Source organism: Syzygium oleosum, unplaced genomic scaffold (assembly GCF_021117445.2).
Source record: "Syzygium oleosum isolate NSW1041296 unplaced genomic scaffold, Sole_v2.1 Sole_v2.02, whole genome shotgun sequence".
Taxonomy (NCBI): Eukaryota; Viridiplantae; Streptophyta; class Magnoliopsida; order Myrtales; family Myrtaceae; genus Syzygium; species Syzygium oleosum.
The window spans coordinates 14,421,585-14,433,947 of NW_026607486.1; the positions used below are offsets into that span (position 1 = coordinate 14,421,585).

Genomic DNA, 12,363 nt, shown 5'->3' on the forward strand with positions numbered 1-12,363 from the left:
CGCTAGTGTTCTTTGGGCTGTACTCATTGCATCCATCCACCATGTATCTACCCAGACTCGCAGCATGGTTGTGGAGGCACTCATTGTATGTCACTCTCTGCATCTCTCTCTCTCTCTCTCTCTCTCTCTCTCTCTCTCTCTCTCTGATCCTAGAGATTATAGGGAAGTGAGCGAGACGCGAGTGGTATATAAAGCCAAAGCAAAGTGAAATGTCGTAAATTTAAGATCAGTTACGGCATTGACTATTAAATATGATGTTAATATAGGGAAACAAAATCAGAGAAGTTAACAATGTAAATCTCCCCTAGAATCAACCTTTTCTGCTTGCAAGAATGGGAAAACAGAAAGTAAGAGACGGGAAAAGAGGACAAAGGTTGGAGTATCATTAATTAGGTTGCCTTTGAAATTGTTACGAGAGAGGATTCGAAGTATCCGTTGTAAGTGTCTGTATTGATGTGATTTGTTTTAAACCATGAACGCACGTTTCAATGATATTTTATATAAGTCTGTTGGTGGATAATAGAACGTTGAACTCTCGATATTAAAAAGTAATCATGCCCACAAGTTCAAAAAAAACACACTATTTACACTTAGCACTTGAAATTTGTATTGTTTTTTGTTCTACTCCGGTTTAATTATGAAAAAAGGTGCACCTAAAGTAAAATTTTTGTTCCTTCGGAGAACAACTGAATTGTGATTATACTTGAAATGTGATTAATGGAATGTTGCTCAATCAAGTAATAATTTACTTGAGTTGATTATCGGAATGTATAATTGTACTATCTATCTAGTAACTACTAACGAATTCAACGGCTAATAAGGCAGGCCTAAACCGTGCGAACGACTAACGGATCAAGTGAAATTCTACCGATAATAATAGTAACCGTCTTGATAAAAAGGCAAATGACGAACAGGTAGCGACCGTTGGTAACCGTCTTAATTAAAAGCCAAATGATTAAACAGATAGCGGGCATTAAGGATGATTCGCCGAGTCAAGATAATTCCATTTTTAGCCTCACCAAGTTTAAAGGATGCGAAAGTCGGTTTAATTCAGCTTCACGATACGAATTTGAGATTCTGAAGAGTAAAGATCTTGCTCCCAAGGGTATAAGATATGGTTAAGCTTCGGGGATTAATTAAACCTCTTTCTAGATTAGATTTCGGGCTCTAAACATAGTTTATGAACTATTTGAACCCTTAATAGATGGTTCTTGACGTTCTGCTCCAGATGTGTCTAACTGCGCAATGGTGAACGCTAGTAATAATTAGCCAAGTCTTTGATAAAGAGATTTAGAACTGATAGCATAGTTAAGAGAGTCTCCGTAGTATCTGATTCTGTAGTTAAGGAACATCGGATCCTCACTGCAACTTCCTTTAACGTCAATCGTAATAACTATTGGAAAATCCCACAGCCTATCCGATATGGTTTTTGGCATTGTTTCTCAGACTTTCCTACAAGTTTCCCGTTGCACATTGGTATCATACAATGTTCCGTTGAGAACTTAGCTCATCGAAGGCGGAGCTCTATCGGTAGCACGCGGTTTGCATCTGTCGTGATAGTATATGAACACAGCTTCGTATCATGATCAAGCGCAGACCACGACATATTCTGAGGCTTGTACTTAACTGATCGCTGGGAACAACAAATGATAAGCTGTGTTTGTAACAAAACAATTAAAAAAAAACGGGTTTAGATACGTGAGGCGCAATCAACGTCGTCAGAACTAGCCGAAACTGGTCATGTGAGGAGAAAACTCCAAATGTGGTTGGGTTTTGGCGTGTCTATGGAGAGTTTTCTGTTAGCAGAGAGCTTCGCCGGAGAGCTGAGATTTCTCTGGCGAACCGCCGACAACCCCGTCAGGAAATTTCGTTCCCTATTGCGTTAAGGTTCTAAAGCCTCCGATTTTGCGCATTTTGGCTGAACGGTTAGGGAGAAACAGCCTCACAAGTGAGAGCTGCGCCGCAGGGACGCCGGCCAGCGATCAGCCCAATTCGGGCTTGATTTAATCAGACATTCGGCGATCATTCTGCTTCAAATTCGTGTTTACATTGTTGTTCGTCGAATAAACTTTCTAACCGTATATAGATCACTCAAAATGGATCCCATACGACGGAGCTACAGCCCTGTGTGCCGAGTCAGCTGGACAGCGCGAGGCGGCCACACGCCGAACCAGGCGCGCGTGGGCCACCGACCGTCAACTCATTTTGGTCAGATTTTCGGCATGGCGTCTAATTAAGAACCCAGGAATCTTCCGTTATAGTTTTCGTAATTTTCGGATGTGAAAATGGAAACACTGAAAAGTGAAGATTAACGCATGATGCCAAGGACCTGCTTTGACCTTAAGTTTGTAACAATATGACGCATAAATCAGTATGTACGACTAGCTTGGTGAATGGAAGATGTACTAATGGTTTTATTTAACATTATCTTTCATGGGAACGTTCGGGTTTAAGTCACCAAATTAATAAAAATTAATTTTCCGAGCAGGTCGTGACATTGCTGATCGCATGAAATCAGAATATTAGGATTATTGTTTAAGGTCATTAGAGAGTAATTAGAGGATTTAAGTCGGTTTCCGCTTGGAGACGTTTTGGGCCTGTTTTGTCATCTTAATGACAATTAGAGGTCAGAGTTGTAATGACCCGGTCCAACAAGGGCGGGAAGTGGTCGCCGGGGCCAGAGGGCTTGGACAAGGAGTGGCTTCTAGCAAGCTTTTAGGATGATGAAGGGGGCAAGAACGAATTGAAATATGCACTAAACAGGAAGAGAGAAATTATGAGATATATATGTATATGTGTGTGAATTGGAATTAACTGACAGAGGTGCCTTTCGACGTAACGACAATGTGTAGTTTCGGAACTCCAAAGTTAAGCGTGCTCAGGTGGGAGCACTCCTAAAATGAGTAACCTCCTGGGAATGTGCCCACCTGCACGCCAAAGGACAAAACCATGAGACTACTTACCAGGCTAGTCAACTCGTTCCGTCGTGATCTTTGCTTTTCGTATTGATTGAAGATTGTGGAGACAGTTAGCAGAGCTAATCAATGGGATTCGTCCAATCGGCAAATTTAGCCATCTTTGGATTATACGTTGTTAGGTTGTTCGGTTTGCCCTTTGCACCGTCACGGGCTTAGCTCCAGGCGGCGCGGCATTTCCACACTTCAAATATGGTTAAGAACTCAACGGGCGAAAGTATAGTTAGATCGACCAAAAAAGCATTTCAAGATAGCATTTCGAAATGCATCGGAGGCGCTTCGCATTGATTCAATCTCTTGAACATTTCCTTATCCATCTATATGATTTTGTCAAGTGGATGATATTAGAAGTGGATTCGCAGGCAAGCTTATACAGCTCTTCGCACCGCAGGACCAGAGACATTTTGGCGGGGGAGATAATTTGCTTTCGCAGACAAATTATTCTACAAAGATCTTGTCCATATTTGCACATTGTTCACCGTTCCGTATGTAAGGGGAAACAATGGATGGATGGATTGATTGGCTAGCAAATTTTGCCCTGAACACTAGCTTGAACATAATCTTGGGTCCATGCAACATAGGTCGCACGTCTAAGAATGAATCAGAGTCTCGCTAAAGATGAGGTATTTCTGTCGATAGCACACTCCCCATGTCGCATTTGCGGCAATACATGCGATTATTTGGCTTGTATCTAATTCATTTCTCGGAACCGTGGACAGTATGCTCTTGTCCCTGGAAAACATAGGTGGTCGTGTCGTTGATGACTATATCTTCAAACAAGAGAAGCCCTTCTCCTCCATACTGTTTTGCCCCACATTGCCGCCATTATCAGCTGCATATTGCAGTCGAAATTCACGGGCGTCGCATAATGAACCTCCAGATGTGCCTTGTGCCTGATGCTATGACCTAGCTTTGAAATATGTTCAAATTGTATCTCTTTGTTCATCATGCAACCTGATATGACTGTCACTTGTGGAAGACAGTGCAACTAAACCTACTCCCGAATCCTCTTAATGAAAACAGAACGAATAAAGAGCCGAACTACCTTCGCTTCGAGACATGAATGATCTACTGATTGAGATCTAAGAATATATGTGCTTCAGAATATTGATGATTCTACGGCGAACTTCCACAAAATAGAGGAATAAGTCGTATCCATGCACAAAACAGAACAAGAGAGACTGTACTCTCCATCCTGACTCTCATTTTCACTTTCAGGATGCACATATTGTAAACTAGAGAAAATTCGCAGAGAGGAGGACTATCCTAATGTTAATAGTACACACATGGATTACAATTACAGAGGAAGAATAATCATTCTACTATGGAAATAAACAAGGCGACACCCATACCCATTACTAGCGAAGTTAACTGAACTAATGTACTCTTCAACGTTACATGCCCGCCGTTATTCATTTCTGCGAGTACTCCAGCTACTGCAATGTATATAAAACCACCGGCAGTGAACCCCTGGAAAGATGGAGAAGCTTCAGACAAATGAGACAAACATGAATTCCACGGATATCAATAAATTCGACCATCATAAACTTTTTCTACCTCAATCAATGATGACTGCCCCGGCTCTTGTCCCAAAAGCAAAGCCTACAGCAACAGCAGCAAACGGTTTGATGTATAGCTCGAGGACATTAAGAACAGGTTCTTGGCAATGTCAAAGTTTATTTACTTACCAGTGTAGTTCCTCCTAAAGCAACCAGGGCGGAGAGAAAATTGAAGAAGAGGGCTTTCGTTACACTAAAACCCGATCTTACTAAAATTCCAAAATCACCAACCTGCACAGGAGCATAACCAATGGGCAAGCCTATTTCAATGAGTTGATCTCCAGAACAATCAAAGTACTTGCATTATCTCCGCAAATGCTCTATTACATGCTATAAGAGTCAGCTAAAAAATACTCTCTGAGACAGAAGTAGATTCTACCCACTTGGAATTTCAATCTTAAAGATTATTGAGCATAACAGAAACAGCAGTAGGTGCACTTATTACTAGGTCCGAGTATCATCATCTATCAACAGTGCATAGTTTACCGAGGCAAAACTAAAAGCATGAAGCTGATGACCCATATAATTTCAGCATCAGAGTTGGTTGCCTCTATTATCATGTACAGAACAACAACATTAAAATGCAATGATCATATTCTTTTAATGCATCATTATGTGTCGCCTACAAGGACACAGTCCCATCAGTAGACTCATGGGAAAACATTTAGTTTGTGTCTCTAAAGAACAAACAAGGACATTGATGCAAGAATCACATGCTCAGTCAATAGGAAGGAAACGCTGCATCTTAATGTGAGCTTCAAATCAGCGTGATGTGTCCTTGCATCAGTCGAAGGAAATACAAACCTCTTGAGGAAGCTCATGAGCAAGCAAAAACAGAGTTCTGGACCATCCACCAACAGAACCGTAGAGAAGGAAGGCACTTCCTAAAGCCATCCCATCAGTGAAATTGTGCTGCAAAAGTCAATCTTGATCAGATCAAGCTAAACTATCCCAGCACAAGAAGGTAAAAGTTTTATTGAAGATAGACACTTTGTTTAATAACACACGCACACACACTTACAACACCATCAGAGAAGAGGTTAAGATAACCAAAGACAAGATTCGAAGGTGATTGAGCTGAATCTTTTTCCTTCAACGATATTTGAGCATTGGAGGAGTCATCAACCGTATTTTCCTCTGGTTTACCATCTGCCACGGAAGCTTTTCTCTGCAAAAAGCCAAAAATGATAGCAAGATATATAACGATCTCCTTATTCTTTTCCTTTCTTTACCATAACACACCGCGTTACATTTCTCACTAGGATTCCCATTCCAGAGATACTATGCCATATACCATAAAGTTGAAATTTTGCTGTCACGATATCGCATAAAAGAACACGATTTTAACAGCAAGAATGATGCACAGTAAATTATCCAGGGTAATATCTGACATGCATTATCAACCAAACATCTCTAGAACATGTGGATTGAGTTAAGTGGTGCATTTATACTTCACAACACGTGATGACATTTGATATCAGCTTACCTTCCGAAGAGATTCATGTTGACCCATATTATCTCCATCCAAAGAATCATCAGAAACTTTCTCAACCTTTTTCCCTTCATTTTTTCCATCCAACAACTGGGAGTGCAACTTATCATCTGAATCTTTCTCATCATTCAGCTTTTTACTACTCTTATGATGATGGTGATGATGACCATGATTGAATACATTTGTCCCTCGAGACTTTTCCTCGACATACCTTACAAGCTTCTCTACAAGAAGGAAAAGCACAATTCCACCTGCGAGTACATATTATTTATGATGTGAGAACCTCTCTCGTGTTTTACTTCAAATAAATCAGAAAAACAAGCGGGGATGCATCAACGCAATGAGAATGAAGCACATAAACAATGCAAAAGATAGATGACCAAGCTCTATGAAAGGCCAGAATGCAAGACTAGCAATTTTAAATAATCAACAGTCAAGTAGGCTTAAAACAAACATATCTCGGTAAAGAAAAGAGAGACTCCTTGTCAATACTAATACAGTTGATGACAAAGGAGGACGAAAAATCTGCTCTTTGCTCACTATTTATCCAGCTTGTTAATCAGCCAAAGAATACAAGGTAGAGGTTCGAGTGTCAGCCTCTTAGGAAGGGCTGATGAAGCCCTAACCCTAACCCAGGAGTTCTACATCAGGAAACTTCCTTTTGAGTCTTCTAGTCTTCTTTTTTCTGGGTGTTGGTTCATGCAACATCTTCAAGTCACCTTAGATAGTACCAGGAGAATATAGCATTTGATCACAATCACATATTACGGATGTGTTTGTTTCGGGGAAAACTTCATTATAATGGAAAATGCTTTCCGGAAATTCCTTTTCCAGGAAAATTTTTTCTCCTTTTCTAGTTAGGAAATTTTTTCAATTTCCTAACTTTAAGCATGCGTATTTTCTTGGATCGTAAATGATTTTCGGTTGACTAATCATTTTCAGCAAATCAAACACGTGAAAGTTCAAAAAACTATTTCACGGAAAATTCTTTCATTCAAATAAACACACCCTATATTTGTTCGTGGAAAGCTTAGCGAAGTTTCTTTAAAATCAATTGATACCACAAAACCCTTTCTCATAAATCAAATTTTTATAAAATAGACATTAGACCACTGAAAAGTGAGAACATGTTGCCTCCGCTCAGTGTTGATGATGTCAAGGGTTCATGGGGAAGTAGCATGTGCGGAAGTAGGAAATGAAGTCATTATCAGGAAAACATGTGCATATGCGCGCGCGCGCGCAACCACGCACAGAGAGAGAGAGAGAAGAGCATAAGGAGCAGGAGGAAGAGAATGATTACCCAGAATGGACATTCCCACAGAGAGATCCTTCAAACTGTGATGATGTTCATGTCCAGACTGAGGAAGATGAGAATGGTCTACGCTGTGATCATCTGAATGTGAGTGTCCACCCCCTGAATGTACAACCTACATAATGTTACTTCTATCTCAAAAAGAGCAAGATTTGACAAATTTGAATCAACAGTATATAAAGCTTTCACCGTTAGAAGATACACTTTTCCCTTAAAATTTGCAAATACAAAATAGCAACCTGAACAGCAGCAGCAGCAACAGAAAACCAAGCTTTCTCCAATCAGAGTGAACCCAAACTCCCAAACAAAATTTCATTGCCACAAGAAAGCTATAGAATTCACTTATGAACCATCTACTGCAGATATTAAAATTGGCATGGATTTCCACAAAAAACAAATCCCATGCAAGATCCTATATTCACATAGAGGCAAATAGATCAGGGAACCAATAAATGATGGCACATATTCAGCTTCTTTGTGAGTGTTTCAGTGGAAACTATTAAAGCAACAAATTTGAAGTTAAGAAACTATGTGCAACAAGCACAAGGTATCCGATATTTAAAAGCAAAAACCCAACCAAATGCTAATTCAATGGAACTATAACTTAACTAAGTTGAAGCTCTAGTTAAGCGAGCAACTAAAGCCTTTAAATAAGCATCTAATGAGTATCAAAATATACCAAAAGCATGTGGAAGCTGGTGCAGAAAAGCATCTCCTAACATTGCACCTGCCTGAAAAAACAATGAATTAGAATGAACACAACCTCAGAATTCATGGGAAACAAGTGGGATTTCAGCTAGTTCATGTATGAAAAGGCACCTCAATATAATTAGCAAATCTTTGATCATCAATATAGAAACTTACACAATTTGACAACTTTTTTCTCAGATAATGCTGGTGAATAAGATTGTAGAAGACAAATTTTTTTTGCAACCTTATCAACTTGATACAAGTAAAACAGTAGAAGTATTCAAAAACTGCCAGTCTATTTAACATCTTAACTGTATGTGAAATGTAAATTAGAAAATCACTTGTCAAAACTTGCATATGCAAATTTGTATAGAATGTGTACATTCTAACCCACATTCTAGCCAGAATTTAACAATTAAAGCAATCTAAAAAGAGAGGATTGTGAGAGCACATAACAGAATTAGCAATTTATTGAGAAACAACAGGGGACCTCTTGTGAAAACCGTTTTTATCTCTCACACTCAAGTACCAGCAATGATGAAAAGTTTGATATGCAGTCTGTATTTTAGAGTTTATACCTTATATAAACAGTTACACATGCACTCGCTGGATTACTAGGAAGCGATTATAAGGAAAATTTGCCACACACACCAATATCATGTGGTGAAGAACAAAAACTCCTTGAACAAATATAATGAAGATTTTCATCGGAAATGAAAATCAAACAAGGTGCCCCCTAGTAATTAGAATGCACTGAGTTTTAGTACTTAATGCACATATTGTACCATCCAAGAATCTAAATCCAAATGTGATGGAGTGGGCTCGGATATCTTAATTCTTACCCCAAATAATGCCAATGAATCAACAATCGCCTTAGACGGTTTCCCTTGCACTGCAATTACACAGAAGATTCAATCTTCAATCGGCACTAACCTTTTTATAGAACTTTTTCATTAGTGAAAAATGTTTGAATAAACACTAAGGCAGTTTGGAATCAGGACACAATCAACGTGTCGAGAAAGTGAAAGACACTAGGCTAGGTGCAACTATGATCGAGCTACTTACCAAACATTACCGGCAATATGATCAAACAAATGAGTGAAGCCATGCTAACCAACAATGAGCAGCCCAAGGCATGAACCCAAAGACCTATAAAACAAGAAAGTTACACCGATTGTTAGAATCACATGGATGGTTCCAACATCAATGACCTATAGAGACATGCTGTCAATTTCCACGCAGCAAAGAATTCATTTCATGCTTTTCCATGTCAGAATAGTCCTAAACATAGAATTACATCAACACCGCGTTCATTCTACACACAGAATCCAGAATGCACAAGGCTCAATGTAACCATGGACAGCAATAAAATCACTATCTCCAACCAATGCCCAAATCCTCCTCTCAATTTTCAAGAAAAGCCTACACCAGTTACCATCAGATTCCAATGACGGACAGCACAATCTACAACGATCAAAGTATTGGCAACCCTACGCCGCATGAAATATTCACCATTTAGCAACTACAACCCAATCTATTCAGTTTGACGCATAACAGCCGACGCGACACAAATGACCAATGAAACAAAAGGCATGAATAATTGTCGTCCGAAGAAGGTTACAATGTCGAACAAATTACCTAGACCAGAGAGATCCGATTCACCAGACTGCCCATCCACATGATGATGGTGATGGTGGTGGTGGTGGTGGTGGTGGTCATGGTCAGGGTCATGACCATACTGGGTACCAAATCCATACAGCTTCAGGTCCTCTTCCTCAGCCAACTCCTCGGGCAGCTTCAAGTTGCCACCTTTCTCCTCGTGGTGATGGCCATGATCGTGATGATGATGATGGCCCTCGTCATGGTCGTGGTCGTGATCGCCGCAGCCGTGCACCTGCGGTGCAGGGGAAGAAAACCCAGAATGGGGACAGCTCCCCTCGTGACCCAAACACAGATCCAAGCACAGAACGCAGGCGACCGCAAACAAACCGCGCAGCCTACACAATCCCATGCTCGGATTCGAACGAAACCGAACTGGGTCTCGACGGTTCTTGAAGTGGGTCTTGGGTTTGAGCTGAAACGGACTCGTGGGTCGAGTGCGGTCTCCTCTCCTGCGGTTTCTATCTGGAGCGGCGTTTGCAGGTGCCTTCAATGGTGATGAAGCAGACGATGGCGAAGAACAGGACGATGATGGCGATTATGATGCCGAATGTAACCACCCCCATCGCGTCTTCGTCGGTGTCGTAATAATAAATACGGGATTTTTCATGGGTTTCGAGCGTTTGACAGCGGATTTGTTCTTGGAATCATAAAAAAAAATTGAATCTTTCCCATGCGAGAATGCTTCTCTCCTCAGAGACAATCTTGGGTAGCTCAATTCAGTAGGAGTCCTTTCTTACTTTTCTTTTTCATCGATAAAATCCGTTCAGGAGTACTTCAGTGGGAGTTGTCGAAGCAGCTTTCGTAACTCTCTGCGGCTCTTGTCCGGAGCACATCGGTTCAGGGTTGTCGAAATTACCTTTCGGGGATTGGTTCTTGACGTTTGAAATCAGAACTGGATCGGTATGGTTCCGGGCCGGTCGGTTCAATCCGAAAACGGGACCTAATTTAAATAATATAATTGTTACGTTACTTTGAAAAGCTATCGAGATTTATACTCCTTTTAATGAACCGAATCTTAGTATGTGTAGCATTGCTTCTTTTATTCGGGATCATTCAAAGGGATCATCGGCTTTGTTTCGCGGAGTCCAAAGACAGAGACACAAAAGGTCCTATCTCTCTTGTCTCCAATTTCGGATCCCTCTCGTCTCTCTCGTTTCTTCCCGTCTTTTGCTCGAGCTCTTTATCTCCTCTCTCTCCCTTTCTTTTCTTTCTATTCACTTTCCTTTGCTTGAACATCCCTTCCTTTTTTGAGCAAGAACATCCCTTCCCTGACTTGCCGCCGTATCTAGTGCCATGTCAAAACCAGAAGTTAGTCCCAGTGACTAGCATGGATAGGAGAAGAGAATCAATGCCATTGAGAGAGAGAGAGAGAGAGACTCAGTGTGAGTATCTCTTTGCACTTCTGGGACTTGGCCACTCCATGGACAAACTTTTGCTTATAGGCCATTTAGACTCGTGCTGGGCCTTGCATTGGGCCATGGATCCTAATTCCCCTCTAGTTAGGTCATGTATCTAAATGTGAAATGCAGAGGGAAAGGCCGTAAATGTAGGGCCCGTTTGGTAACGTGCCAAATAGTAAAAATTTATGTTCTTTTGTTCCCAGAAATAGTTTGGGAACAGAAATGCGTTTGGTAAATTTTTTGTTCCTCGGCACATTTTTGCAAAAATTTGTGCCGAGAAACAGTTTTGGAAGAGAAACAAGAAGTAAAAAAAAGTTGCTTCTTGTTTCTTGGCACAATTTTGAGAATCAGTTTTTTTTCTTCTTTTTCTTTTTTTTCTTTTCTTATTTTTGTGTTGTTCTTCCCTGGCTAAGCCGGCCGCGGCGACGGCGGCGACGGCCACACTTGCCAGGGCCGGCGAGGGCGTCATGGCCCTCGCCGCCGGGCCGCGAGGCGAAGGTCGCCCTCTCCGGCGAGGGCAAGGGCCGGACCTCGCCGCCGGGCGAGGCGGCCTCGCCCAGATCGAGCGAGGCCGAGCCTCGTCGTCGGTCGCGACGGCGAGGGTCCAGCCCTCGTCCTCGCCTCCGCCGGCGGCCAGCGAGGGCCGTGACGCCCTCGCCGGCCATGGCAAATGAAGAAAATGGGTAAAAAAAAAATTTAAACAATTCAAAATATTATTAAAATATTATTTGGGAACAGAAATTGTGTGTAGTTACCAAACGCATTTCTGTTCTTTTCTACTCTAGGAATAGAAATTTTGGACAGTTTATCAAACGCCTTCAAATACTCAGAAATTGTTTCCGGGCACAGAATAAAAAAAAATCATTTCTGTTCAGAAATAGCTCCCGGGCACAGAATGGTATTCATGCGCACCCGTAGTCAAATGCAGTGAGATTCCGATTGGGATCTCTAAGGTATCCTCCTTAGAGAGCACAAAAGGGGTCGTATTCCTCACTACTCCGGGAAGACAGAGATAGGGATAGTAATTGGGGGCCTTTGGGTGGTGAAGGTAAACATCACGTCGGCTTCGGCTGGCTACCTCCAAGCTAGCAGGTATAATAGTCTCCCTCGTCTGGGGTGACAAAGGCGAAGTTTCAACTTCCTACAGTACTGGCATGTGCTTCGCACAGCGCTAAGTTAATCAGTTTGCCGGCACTGTACCCCTAGTTAACTCATCTAAATGTGAAAATTGCAGAGAAAAATGCTGTAAATGTAGTCAAATGCAGTGAATTTC

The 12,363-nt window shown here is 41.3% G+C and overlaps 1 protein-coding gene across 1 annotated transcript; it reads right to left on the reverse strand.

Moving 5' to 3' along the window:
• Positions 1 to 4,050: 4,050 nt before the first annotated feature.
• Positions 4,051 to 10,527, reverse strand: LOC115686899 (IAA-alanine resistance protein 1). Its single transcript, XM_030612318.2, has 11 exons — positions 9,667 to 10,527; positions 9,094 to 9,177; positions 8,871 to 8,920; positions 8,018 to 8,069; positions 7,327 to 7,440; positions 6,021 to 6,277; positions 5,556 to 5,702; positions 5,339 to 5,446; positions 4,664 to 4,765; positions 4,533 to 4,577; positions 4,051 to 4,445 (listed from the first exon to the last, which is right to left on the reverse strand). The coding sequence occupies exons 1-11, from the start codon at positions 10,037 to 10,039 to the stop codon at positions 4,290 to 4,292; spliced, it is 1,488 nt and encodes a 495-aa protein (XP_030468178.1). The 5' UTR covers positions 10,040 to 10,527; the 3' UTR covers positions 4,051 to 4,289.
• Between the last annotated feature and the right edge of the window lie 1,836 nt (positions 10,528 to 12,363).

Excerpts from the sequence above, each read along its gene's own strand:
- LOC115686899 (XM_030612318.2), bottom strand. The coding sequence starts at position 10,039 with ATGGGATTGTGTAGGCTGCGCGGTTTGTTTGCGGTCGCCTGCGTTCTG. Across the intron at positions 6,278-7,326 it reads TGTGGGAATGTCCATTCTGG|GTGGAATTGTGCTTTTCCTT; the intron begins GTAATCATTCTC and ends ATGTACTCGCAG. Across the intron at positions 5,703-6,020 it reads AACATGAATCTCTTCGGAAG|AGAAAAGCTTCCGTGGCAGA; the intron begins GTAAGCTGATAT and ends GGCTTTTTGCAG.